A 12,531-nucleotide genomic window follows, 5' to 3' on the forward strand; every position below is an offset into this window, starting at 1 on the left:
CCAGCCGGACCAATACTCATGGTCTTAAAATAAGTGAGGAGAATTTGCTACCTTTCTATAATCAAGAAATGGATAGATATTCTAGTCTTCTCAGATAAGGACGAATAAACTGTGGGGTCCGTCTCCTGCAGGGTTAGGGGTAGGAGACGTTAATTTCCCACGCACGAGATTACTATGTGGTGGATGTCCTCCCCTGGGTGGGATGGGTGGGTATTGGCCCTGAAAAGCCCCTATGGGGAGTGGTCAATTGACCTATGTATATGTATGTATGTATATGTATAAGGAGTGGCATGTTGTAAATGAAAATGGACGAGGTTCTTTAAAATGGTGTGGTTATGAATGTTTATAATTCTATTCTTGGAAACACATCTTTGTATATTTACCAGTTTAGAACCGTAACATGATCTAATCCTGCAGATGTGCTTCATATAACTTGACTTAAGGAAATTCGTCATTTGCCTCTGTCTAGACTGAGATCTCTTGTTAGGTGAGGAATTTTGTGAAGTTCTGGGTGACTGTAAGGAGATTTACAATTGAGACCTAAGACTGAAAGGGTTAAACTCAAATGTGAATGCCTCTCACCTCTTCAGCAGTAATTTATGTATAACCCTTGGTTGTCTAAAATAGTAATCAGCATTGTTAACCAAAAATGAAAGGTTCATAAATTCTGAGAAATATAGGTATCTTTTAACCCCTCTCATATTTGAAAAATGATTTTTGCTTAAGGGGAGGTGTGGTGGGGGAACTGGATCTGATGGAGATGGGGTGATGAACTAATATCTTAATTTCTTTAAGCTATGAGTCATCGGTAATAATCGAATGAACCGTGTTTTCCTTTTGTTAATCAAATTTCATCCTTCCCTACTCAGTGGGTTTTCCCTTCCAGCATACCCGCATGTAAATATGCGCCCGCGTTTCAACAGCGGCGCTCGATCAATACAACATTTCTTTGTTTGGTTTCGTTCTTGTGTTTGGAAGATATGATCGATGGTGTCAGTCACGGTCATTTGTTTTCTTCTCCTTCGCTTATGACCTCGTGCTGAATGCGAATTACATTTGGTCAGCAACCAGGAGAACTCACCACGTTTTGTCTTAAACTAGTTTAAGCGAGTTCTAAAAATATACACGTCACGTGTGCATACAAAAGGGGACTTACTCTAAAGCTGTCGAGTCGACGAAATTTTCTTGGTCGGAAGACGCCAGCGAAAATCTTGTTAGAACAGAAAGGACCATGTCACATTGTATGATTTGCTTTACAGAAATGTCTGAAAGAACCACGCGGACGTTATGTTGCTCGGGAGTGATATGTTTGACTTGCTTGGAGGCACACATTGTGTCGAAGATAAACGAAGCTATCGTGGCAGTAATATGTCCTCTGGGCAACTGTGACAGTTTAGTCAGCGAAGAAGAGATCAGACAACGTGTTCCTGTTGAAGTGTTTGAAAAATACGAACGTTTCAAGGTGGAAATAGAACAAAACCCAGAGATCAAGATATGTCCGGGATGTTCTCGTATTTATCAACACCCAGACTTGGAGAAAGTAGAACGTGAAAAAGTCTCTCGTCCGGAAGTTATGAAAGTAACATGTTCAAAATGTCGCCTGGTTTGGTGTTTTGCTTGCCAAGCTCCCTGGCATCATGGCTTGACGTGTAATGAATTCTGTAAGGGGGATAAATCTTTGAAAATATGGGCAAAAAACCGTGGACAGCCTGCTCGAAACGCCTGTCGTTGTCCGAAATGCCATGTCTTTATTCAGAAGTCTAGCGGCTGCGACCACATGTGTTGTAGCAGGTGAGAATCATTGTTTGAGCGCAATTTTTCGTGTAATCTGTTTTCTCGTCGAACTACATCATGAAAATGTCCATGTTTTATTTGGAAGTTTCTACTATTGTCTCAGTGAGGTTCCCGGTCTTATCTTCGAATTCTAAATTTGATCGCATCGACACATTTGCCTATCGAGGTTTTTGTTTTCACCGGAAAAAAAAACGAAATGTTTTTCTTTCTATAAATGCGTTGATTGATATTTTGAGAAAAACTTTGGACGCTATCTTTTGAATCATCAGATGGTCGTTTGGCATAGGAAATAAGTTTAACGCGTCATGGTATCTTGTTCCATTGATATTTTCCACTGGCAAGCGTTCAGTAAACACAGCTGTGCTCCCATAAATTCTTTGCGAGAGAGGGAAGAGGTGCTATTTGGTGATTTGACCCTAGTACGGTTCTTTTTGTCATTCTCAGCCTCAGACTAAACTTTTTGTCTGATTGGAAAGAAGCCGAGTTTTATTTCCATCTTGTAACAACCTCTGTAACAAGGTACCCTGCCTTGTATGAGGGTATTTCCACAACCCTCCTTCCAAGGGTGTAAGGTTTAAAGAAGTACATCAAGGTAGAATTCCATGATAAGCTTGGTCTTCAACTTTTGGTGACAAGACCTAGCCCAGTTGTGATGTGATAAATCATTTGATTCTGATTATTAAAGATGCTCTGTAGTTTTTCCCATGTTTATAAAAGGTAACCAAGGGAGTTTGCCTCCGACCCTCTCAAGGTGGCGCACAATATCAAACCCTATTTCTTTCTTTTTTACAGATGCAACACTGAATTCTGTTACCGTTGTGGTGGAAAGTACCATCATCTTAAATTCATAGGCAACCATTATGATCGTTTCAGTATCCTGGGCTGTAAATACAACTACAAGCCGGATCAACCTGCACAAAGGATGGCAGTGCGTGGAGCACTCTTCAGTGGTCAGGTTGTATTGGCGCCAATAGTTGCAAGTTTGGCTGTTAGTGCTGGTTGTGTTGTACTAGGCGCTGGGTTGGTGGTGGCACCATTTTATACCCCTTATGTACTGATCAAGAGACAAAGGGCAAAACACAAGCTGAAAAAAGAGAGAAACAGAAATGTGATGGAAAATTGTAGTGTTTAGGTGCAATGCCTTTATTTCAGTGACTAGAACTGTTATTTATTTATTTAATCACTTTCACCAGAGTGTGGTGAGGGTCGCACAACAGAGCGAGGCTCCAAATTAAGTGCGCCCTATATCCCACCCATCCCACCCCAGGGGAGGACATCCATCACACAGTAATCTCGTGTGTGGGAAATTAACGTCTCCTACCCCAACCCTGCAGGAGACGGGACCTCCATTTATTCGTCCCTATCCGAGAAGACTAGAATATCTAACCATTTCTTGATGTTATAGAAAGGTAGCAAATTCTTCTCAATTATTTTAAGACCCTGAGTGTTGGTCCGGCCGGGGCTCGAACCTTCGACCTCCCGCACAACAGTCCAGCGCTCTATCCATTGAGCTAACCGGGAGGCGGTGCATTACCAGGAGGTTATGTGCATTACCAGGAGATTTTGGTTTGGATTTTAAGGAAAGCACTGCTCCTCCAAAACTTGTGTCATGTTCCTTTTGAAAAGAATATCTCAAAGGAACATCATTGAGATGATCAACTGTCCTTTGGGGCTAACCACATGTATATATAGCACAAGGCCTGACCACGAGGGAACAGCTGTACAACAAATTTTTAAAATCATTTCGTTGCATCTGCTTTTAAAAACTGCTATATTAAGCATGGCAATGTTTGGCTTCCAATCATACAACTACAGTGATCTGCTTCTGTCGCAAGTTAAATCTAATAAAGTACAAACTTGAAGTGAACGTTGGTCTAAAATTGAATTTAACATTTGTGTGCAAAACATCAGGAAAATGTTTTGCACACAAACCCAGTTAGTGAGACTAGATTATTACTGTTTTTCACTGCCTGTGTTACAATTCAAAGACTTTGGTACAATCAGTTGTAGCTGGGGAAATATAACCATGGCATCAATAGCCTTTTTGCAGTCACTCTTGATAAATTATTTGGTACTTTTTGTACAACTGCTATCATACTTTTGACCCTTGATCAAAAAAATTATCACAAATTGTTGAGGAGATAGTTGGGTTTTTCTTTCCATTTCTGAAAACAAAAAGTTTTGAGTGAATACTTCTAAGTACGATATAGTTATTTTTTTTTTGCAAACTTGAGGTGTTCATTTGGCAAATGGTGGCACAGAAAAAGCAGATGAATTTAGGAGGGAAAAGGGATATATTGCTTTTTTCTCTCCTTTGTACATGGTAATTGTTTAAAGCTGTATTTATTTGAATTTTAAAATTAAAAAGCGCATAAAGTAAGGAATTTAAATTTATTAATAAAGTGGAAAGGTTTTACAACTGTTGCCATGCAACCTGCATACTTCTTCCAGATACTCTCCCTCTTCAGATGTAAGCTTAGCCATCATAAAGAAGTGAAAAGGACAGTTTACAGAAAATGCACACCAACATTCAAAATACTTTCCATCAGTTGTTATTCTACTTCTGGTGCTGGAATGTTCAAAAGTAGGTTAAGATAACCCAGGGTTAGTGTGAAATTTGATTTCAGATCTGAAAGCTTTAAAAGAAAATTCAGCTTGATTCCATTTGTCTACAATTTGATGATTAAATGCTGTAAAATAAAATTGGGAAAATTATCCCAAAACGGCTTTTTATCAGAGAAATATAGAAACCTGGATTAAGATTTAACCCTGGGTTAGTGCTAATCGGCCTTTGAACAACTGGGCCCTGGTGCAAAAAGAGATCAGAGGCTTTGTGTATAGTAAGCTTGTGACAGAACAATGTCAACAACAGCTTGTGTCTGGCTTCCAATTCTTCCAAAAGTATCACACACAAATCAAAATTTTTCAGTTTCAAGGTCGTGAAAATAACCCTTAACTTTATTTGAGGCCAACGTTTGATTACCAGGTGATCGGAATGGGATGTCTACACAGGTTTACAAGTTTAAAGGAAGGAAGGCTACAACTCTTTATTAAAGGGGAAGTTATTTTAAATTTAAAGTTTGCTCCAAATGAACATCAATCTAAGAAATGCATTGGGCTCTGTTGTCTTCAATTGGCAAAGTGTTCTGTTCTCAGTTTCCTGGTATGGAGGTAATTTAGTTATGCCAACTAAGTTGAAATTGTAAATCGGCCACCGTAAAGTGTTAAAAAGCTGATATTTTGAGCATTAGCCCTTCATCCTTCTGACGAAGGGCTAACGCTCGAAACATCAGCTTTTTAACTCTTTACGGTGGCCAATTCACAATTTCAACTTAGTTGATATCACCAAATTACCTTATCACCCCCATCAACGCAGCACCACAGTTTCTTTAGAATTTACCCCCTTTATTCTTGGTATAGACACTGATATAATTGCAACTTGAGGAAACAAAGGCCACAGAGAACCTTTTCCCCATTTCTCCTTAAAGTTTGTCTTTCATTTTTTTCACTTGTTTCTAACTCAAAAAAATGTAATGACTCTAGAGTTTTCTCACAATATTCAAACAAGCAAGACTTCTGTTTTGTTTGCTTGTTTTTTTTTTTTTTTTACAATGGAAATAAGGAAGTAATCTCAAAATGTATATCAAGCACCCACTCTTCTTTTGTTTTCACTCAAATGTTACCCTAGTTGCTCTTTCATCCAAGTAATCATCAAAATGACACTTCTACTCGTTTGTATAGGTAATCACATGATTTCGAGTACAATTTGGAATAAATAAGCGCGAGTAAATTTTTTCAAAGACTAACAAAATTGCATGAGCCCGTAGGGCGAGTGCAATTTGTGGTCTTTGAAAAAATTTACAAGTGCTTATTTATTCCAAATTGCACGAGAAAATCATGTGATTATCTATTAATAATATATATGAAAAAATACGAGGTGGCTTCTCATAACTACGCAGAAGAAAAGCGTGTGCATCGCATGCAAAAATAATTTATTCAAACCCCCCAAGTGACATTGACCTTGACACTGACCAATCATTCTGACCAATCAGAATGTCTGGTTTGTTTCTTTCTTTGCACTGAATTAACTCTCTTCTGCACTGAATTAACTGAAAACTGCATTCATCTTAACCAATCAGAACTGAGAAACTTTTCAAGTATATTATTAACCTTGTAAATGAAATTCATGGTTCTTTTCTGTGTTTGTATCTGGGCAAAGGCCCTGGAGTGTACAAGAACTGTGAGGAATATTTAACTAAACGAAGTGTGAAGATACACTTAAACAAATTATTACAAATGTGCGCACATGACTACGTCAAAGCTGCCACTGATGGCGATCCTACCGCTGTCTGGGCTGTGGTGAATTAGTGACAACAACTGTAGAATTGGCAATGACATCATATATAGTGCGATTGTGCTGGAAAAACAGGACAGTGAGAAAGACTGGGAAGAGGAAAGTCATGGAGAAATTCTTCAGAAGGGCTCTTAAAAATGATCTGTAAAAAAAAAAATTAATAAAATGATGTAAATATTAACTACAGTTCACCTTTATAAATTAAATATAATAATTATTGATAAACAGATGTTGGGGTGAAATTGTATCAGGTTGGAAATGTTTGGCTAGTTCCACTGGTACACAATATTGCACAATATGTCTTTTTCTTTTTTTTTCTACTCACAAAATATTTCTTTTTACAACCATTACAAGTATATAATTTTAGGTTGCCAAAGGGTCCTTAAGCCTCCACACCCTAACATCAGTATGCATACATATTCTCCATACTGTTCTCTACACATTTCCTCAGGTGCTGACAAGGAGAATTTGGTTAACAATCACGAACTTCTTCAGCTGGTGATCAATTCCCTTATTCTCTTGACCTTAATGTGTGATTCAAGGGTGATATTGTAAGGAGAATTTTTAATTTAATTTATTAGATTTGCCGACAGGCAGGGACACCGCAAAAGCTTGCGCCAATTACTGCGAGCCCAGTAAACCCACCCATCCCACCCCAGGGGAGGACATCCACCACACAGTAATCCATGCGTGAGAAATAAATGTCTCCTACCCCTAACCCTGCAGGAGACGGCACCTATGGTTTATTAATTTTGTCCTTATCAGAGAAGACTAGAATATCTATCCACTTCTTGATATTATAGAAAAGTAGAAAATTCTCCTCAGTTATTTTAAGACCCTGAGTGTTGGTCCAGCCGGGGCTTGAACCCTCGACCTCCCGCACAACAGTCCGGCGCTCTACCAAGTGAGCTAACCAGGAGGCGGTTGAAATTACATGCTAATCACTCTTAGGGGTCAAAGAGTTAAAAGAAGGTGAGAGGGGACCTTACATCACTGGAACGATTTTTTTCAATAAAGCCTTACGGTCAGGAATCTTCTGATTGCTTCTAACACAGGAGATTAACCCAAAAATATTCACGTTAAAACGACCAACAGACTTGAATCACTTCACAATTTAATGTCCATGCTACAAGGATCATTACAACTGCTACACCTCTCTTTTGACTCGCACAAGGTTTTGAAATTCTAATCTCATATCATACGATTACAACTTATTACTAAGCAACTAGAACAAAGGAACAAAATTCACTTTCACAGAGTGACAGTCACGCAGTCCATTTTCCCAACATTACAACCAAATGATTTATTATATGTACCTTCGGAACCCCAGGTTTCCACCGGGTTCAATTCTTACTCTGACGTCATCCTGACCAGGAGCCACAGTAGTGATAGTCTCTGTTGCCACAATTGACAACCCCAGGAGGTACTTGCCAGGTGTGGCACCCCCGACACTACCGTGTAGTCCCCCCATGAGGAAAAACACCTTGAAATAAAAAGAAACAACATATTTGTAATGATGCTGTGATGTCATAGGCCCTTCGGGCATGCGCAGTAGAATGAAAGGGTATCCCGGATGTCATTGTTTTTGTATTACACCTAGTAATGGTGGGCTTTTTGTGAGACTTATTAAAAACCGTTGTGTTGCCATCGTTCTTGTACCCATTTGGACTACGCTACAATATTTTTATTCAAAATGCCTGTAACTTCAAGATGATGCAATGTATAAATAAATTGCTTATTAAAGCACAATGTAACACTATGTCTTAACTACAAGTTAATCTGTGCAAAGTAAACTTCAACATCAAGGAAATCACAAAATACCAAATAATTTAAATGGGAAAACACTAAAATGGAAAAATATATCAGTTGATTATTGATAGAATTCTTCCATATCTAGTTACCTCATAAGCAAACACTATCAATCTGTAGACCAAAGCTTGTATGAGGAGTTCTTCAATATCCTTTAGACTTGCATTATCATCTGTTATCAAAGTGTATTGTAACTGGGTGTATCTTTCCAAATCATCACTGAGAAAAAAAATAAACAATTTTATAGGAAGCAAGGCTGCAAATAACTAATGGGCAGTCGCCGGTCACGTTGTCCAGTCAAACATGCTTTAATTTGCTCGGACACTACCCATTTTTGGCCGGTCAAATTTTAACAGTCTGAACTCTTGCGATAGTGAACCCAGATTGCACAGTAATCCTTTTACAACTAAAAAACAACTGAATCCAAGTCAGTCTGGCAATAAAAATAACAAGTCAATAATTTTACTAGTCTTTACTGCAGAAGCAGCCTTGCATGCATTGAGTACGTGGAACGTTTACGCAAGATACAACCGCAATTGTCAGTTTTACTTTAAATCTGGAAAAATCACTTATAATTAAATATCACACTCAGCGCCCTTTTTTTTTGAGTAACAGTTGTGAATTTTTGTTAGAGTAAAAGAGTGGTCGGATTCTCCAAGTTTTGGGCCTTTTGCTCGCTTTTTGCACTTTGCAACAAATGCTACTTGGAGTATTCTCGATGCAACAAGATTATTCTTCATGAGGGTGCTTTCCAATCATTCAATCGATCAAACAACCAATCACTTTATTTAAAAGTAAATGATGGTATCTAGCCAAAGGTAAAACCCTCTACTAACTAGGAACACTTAAATAAAGTAAATAAAATAATGGAAGACACGATGATTTGCGGTCGCGACAGAACTTGATGACATCGAGGAAATTTGCGACTGCTGGGAATTTCTCGACCACTAATTTGTCTACTTTTATAATGGCTTTTTTCTTTTGGAAACATGACTGTGTCCCTTGTGATTAGCAAACAGTTAAAAATTAAAATTTCTTTGAACGAGTTGGTAAAGGACCGGACAAGATGTCCGGCAAACCAAGGATTTGTCCAGTCAGTACACAATTTTGACCGGTCATTGTCCGTTGACCGGTCGTTATTTGCAGCCCTGGGAAGAATTCATGGAGCAACATCTTCAACTTGTTCAGTCTGTTCTGAGACTGTGATTTCAAGAAGTTCGGTAATCAACCCATTCACTCCCAAGATCTTGTTAGTAATTCAGTCCTTACAGTTCGTAAAATGTTAGTTTGCAGAAGAGAGAGAGAGAGAGACCTTTATTCATTCAGGGTAGCCCATTCAGATGCCTTAAACACTGCTATCAATTGGGGCCCTAATCGATAAAAACTATAAAAAAAAACTACACAATTATAGCAAAATACTACTTCTACACATAAATGCTACTTCTACAGGTAAATGCTATGAAAAGTTAAGTTAATCTTAAAATTTGGGCTATGTGAAGTTACAGTAAAAGTGAATAAAATCTTAAAACATTAAAAATTTAGCTTGTTAAAAATTAAAGAACCATTGTAATGAAAAGAGTTTTTAGCTACATCAGTTCTAACCCTTCGCAAGTGTAACATATTCATTTGCTTCGTAATTCGATTGTGGACAGAACTGTTAAAAATAAAATAGTTTTTAAAAAATTGTGGACCACATCCTTTAATGCATCTTTTGACAAGTTCATTAACATGGCTCTCTTGTCTACTTACCTGAGATGGCCACCTAAGATAACCCAAAGCTCTGTCACTCACTAATTTTTTAAACAATTTTGGTAGCACATCTTTGAAGAGAATTTGGTATTGGATCAACCAATAATCCCCTTCTTGTCTGCTTGATATTGTATTGCTACAGTAGGGAGAAATTCTGTGTTGATCACTCGTTGGAGTAAAATGGTTAAGTCAGTAAAAACAATTAATATACATCATTTAACAGCGGAGATTTAATTTATAAAAGAATTATGCACACTTACTAAAATATTGAGAACACAAGGACCTTTGTAAAGTAAAGAAAGATGAAATCCAGTATTTCTGCATAGACCCTCTTAGAAATAGGAGCAATCTTAACTTCACAAGCTGCAAGTAAAAAACAATGTTACAAAAATTTTGCCTTGAATAATTAACCAGATCTGTAACTGAGATGTTGGATAATTTGATATCGATGACTTAACATGTACCGCTATGGTTGAAAGAAAGAGAAATCTATACTTGCGCTTGTGCAATGGGAACTTACAGGTTGTGGCATAGTTTCTGTAGCATGAGGTTTAAGAAAAAGAATTGTTAACCTACTTCTTTCTGAATAATCTATGAATTTATAAATAGTAAATCCAATCCAATGTATTTTTTTCTCTTTCTTAATGTATTTGACATATTTTCTGTCACATATTTATTATCTTTGTTATTTGATTATCTATTTAGTTATTTTAGAGTGATATTGATGCAGCCTTGTAACTGAAAAACCCTTGTAGGGAGTTACAATAAAGTATGTATGTAAGTGTTTCTTTCCTCCCCCCCCCCCCCCCCCCGGATGGAATGCCAGTCCACAACCAGTTACCTCTCAGAATTCTGTCAGGTTTACTCGAAAACTCTCTAAAAATTATTAATACTCCTGGGTGGGGGAAGAAAATGTGAGAGTAAAGTGTTTTGCCCAAGAACAAAACACAAGGGCCCAGCCAGGGCTGGAACCCACATGTCGCAACCCAGAGTCCAGCACACTGACCATAAGCCCACAGCGGTTTCCACCAATGCAATGGAACCTGATTGAAATCTAGAATTCCCTGAAACTTATTTATAGCCTTTGATGGGAAAAGGGATTATGAGAGCAAAATGTTTTGCTCAAGAACACTACACAATGTCCCAGCCAGCACTGGAACCCACCTGGACTTCTCAACCCAGAGTTCAGCACACTGACTGTAAGCCGACTTTGGCCGCCGCTGATATGTAATGGAACCTGACTGAGTTAAGTTCAGTTATCTTGTTTTTCTCTTTCTCCAAAATTATTTCCTTAATTCTAAATCTGTATCTCTTGCTTTTGGCTCCTTTTCAGATAATATCTATCATTTACAAACAAATAATTTATCTAGAGACATGTTCATTACAATGTAACTATCTTCCTAGGGATTGTCAGGAAGCTAACGGTGCTTATAAAAAACGTAATTAAAAAATTGATATTTTTAGCGAGTAGGTTACATACATGTGTATTATTGGACGAAAAATCGCATAATAAAAAACAAAGCTGATTAATTACCGCACTGAAGCCCGTCTAGTACACTAAATTTCTTGCAATTTCGATTTTGGGAATAAAATGCGACATTTTGTGACCAAATTAATTATAAATTAAGCTGTTTTGTGATACGCAACACACCTGTCCTAGACACCGGGTGTCTAGCTTGAAAATTTAACCAAGGAGCTGCACGGTTTTGTTGAAAATTTTGTGGTTGTTGTCCACCAAAAATGGCCTGCGATCCCTGTGGATTTAAATTCGTCTGTGGATAGACACTTTGGGCTTGAAAAGCTCTTTGGTACACTGGATGCGATGCTAACGTTTGCCAGTAGTACATGTAAGAGCATAGCTGATAATAATATTGTTGATAATATTGAGCTGACATCCAGTAGAGAAGCATATTCCACGGTTCTTGAGGACTCAACGGGCGACTGGTGGATGGATTTCCATTAAAATTTCCTTCTGTTCCGTTATTTGTTGCGTTTCGTTCTTCGTTTGTTGCTGTGGCGTCCGCCATGTTTTTCTCGTAGATCGAGGATTCAAAGAAGACTGGGTAACACTGACGTTTGGGGAAAAAAAGTCAAGGGTAGTTCAACCAATCAAAAACGCACAAAAGTTTATGCTATTTCATATCGATAATCGACGTCAACGAATGGCTAAAAGGAAGAAAAGGAAAATGTTTTAAACCGATAACTCCCTAAATCTCATGAGTAATTCTACTCGTTGTCTATGATACCATTTTCATAATTTTGGTTTGGAGAATTTAGTTTTAAACAAACCAATAACAATCCCCTAATTTATATTTCTCATGATTCCCATCCCTTGTCTATTTGTCATTTTATTGACATGTAAGGAGGAAGTCTGTCTTGATTACTCATGGGCGTTAAAGGCTTAAAACTAAAATGTTCAAAATAACAACAAATTCTCATAAAACAACAAAACAGTTTGAACAACATAACTGTTGTCAATATTAGTGTCTGACGACTCGGCGACTATAGGAAGAGGGGGGTTAGTTCCTATCCTTGGGTTTCACCCACGTGACCAATACCTTAGCAACGGTTAATATCCGCCATCTTGGTGTCCCTCGAGCGTAAACAAACCGTATCTAACGAAGAGTTCATGTGAGAAAGAAGGGATGGTTTTATGCATTATTGTTGGCTGTTCGAGCAAAAGTGGAAAGCGTAAAGACTAAGGATTTTTTCGTATAATAATTTAATAATTTTATTATCTCTATAGCGCAAAATTCATTATTTATATGATCTAAAGCGCTATACCTAAGATCATCACAAATCAAGGGGAAGAACAGGAGGAACTA

General features: G+C 37.9%; 2 protein-coding genes across 3 annotated transcripts; one reads left to right on the forward strand and one right to left on the reverse strand.

The window, feature by feature from the left end:
• The first annotated feature begins 833 nt into the window (after nucleotides 1-833).
• Nucleotides 834-4,218, forward strand: LOC111343896 (E3 ubiquitin-protein ligase RNF217). 2 transcript variants are annotated; one of them, XM_088748661.1, is made up of 3 exons: nucleotides 834-1,791; nucleotides 2,587-2,957; nucleotides 3,335-4,218. In XM_088748661.1, the coding sequence occupies exons 1-2, from the start codon at nucleotides 1,232-1,234 to the stop codon at nucleotides 2,924-2,926; spliced, it is 900 nt and encodes a 299-aa protein (XP_088604787.1). In that variant the 5' UTR covers nucleotides 834-1,231; the 3' UTR covers nucleotides 2,927-2,957; nucleotides 3,335-4,218. The 2 variants fall into 2 exon arrangements, with proteins under 2 accessions (XP_088604787.1, XP_022806831.1); XM_022951096.2 differs by having other exon boundaries at nucleotides 2,587-4,218.
• On the reverse strand, nucleotides 4,167-11,763 carry LOC111343894 (protein FAM8A1). The gene is made up of 5 exons (XM_088748660.1): nucleotides 11,358-11,763; nucleotides 9,967-10,069; nucleotides 8,050-8,176; nucleotides 7,465-7,631; nucleotides 4,167-6,290 (listed from the first exon to the last, which is right to left on the reverse strand). The coding sequence occupies exons 1-5, from the start codon at nucleotides 11,731-11,733 to the stop codon at nucleotides 6,134-6,136; spliced, it is 930 nt and encodes a 309-aa protein (XP_088604786.1). The 5' UTR covers nucleotides 11,734-11,763; the 3' UTR covers nucleotides 4,167-6,133.
• Between the last annotated feature and the right edge of the window lie 768 nt (nucleotides 11,764-12,531).

This window comes from Stylophora pistillata, chromosome 2 (genome assembly GCF_964205215.1).
Source record: "Stylophora pistillata chromosome 2, jaStyPist1.2, whole genome shotgun sequence".
NCBI classification, from domain to species: Eukaryota; Metazoa; Cnidaria; class Anthozoa; order Scleractinia; family Pocilloporidae; genus Stylophora; species Stylophora pistillata.

Coding starts and splice junctions, on each gene's coding strand:
- LOC111343896 (XM_022951096.2), top strand. CDS start 1,232: ATGTCACATTGTATGATTTGCTTTACAGAAATGTCTGAAAGAACCACG. Junction 1,792..2,586: donor GACCACATGTGTTGTAGCAG/GTGAGAATCATT, acceptor TCTTTTTTACAG/ATGCAACACTGAATTCTGTT.
- LOC111343894 (XM_088748660.1), bottom strand. CDS start 11,733: ATGGCGGACGCCACAGCAACAAACGAAGAACGAAACGCAACAAATAAC. Junction 8,177..9,966: donor CTTGTGTTCTCAATATTTTA/GTAAGTGTGCAT, acceptor TTTTTTTCTCAG/TGATGATTTGGAAAGATACA. Junction 6,291..7,464: donor GGAAACCTGGGGTTCCGAAG/GTACATATAATA, acceptor TTTTTTTTACAG/ATCATTTTTAAGAGCCCTTC.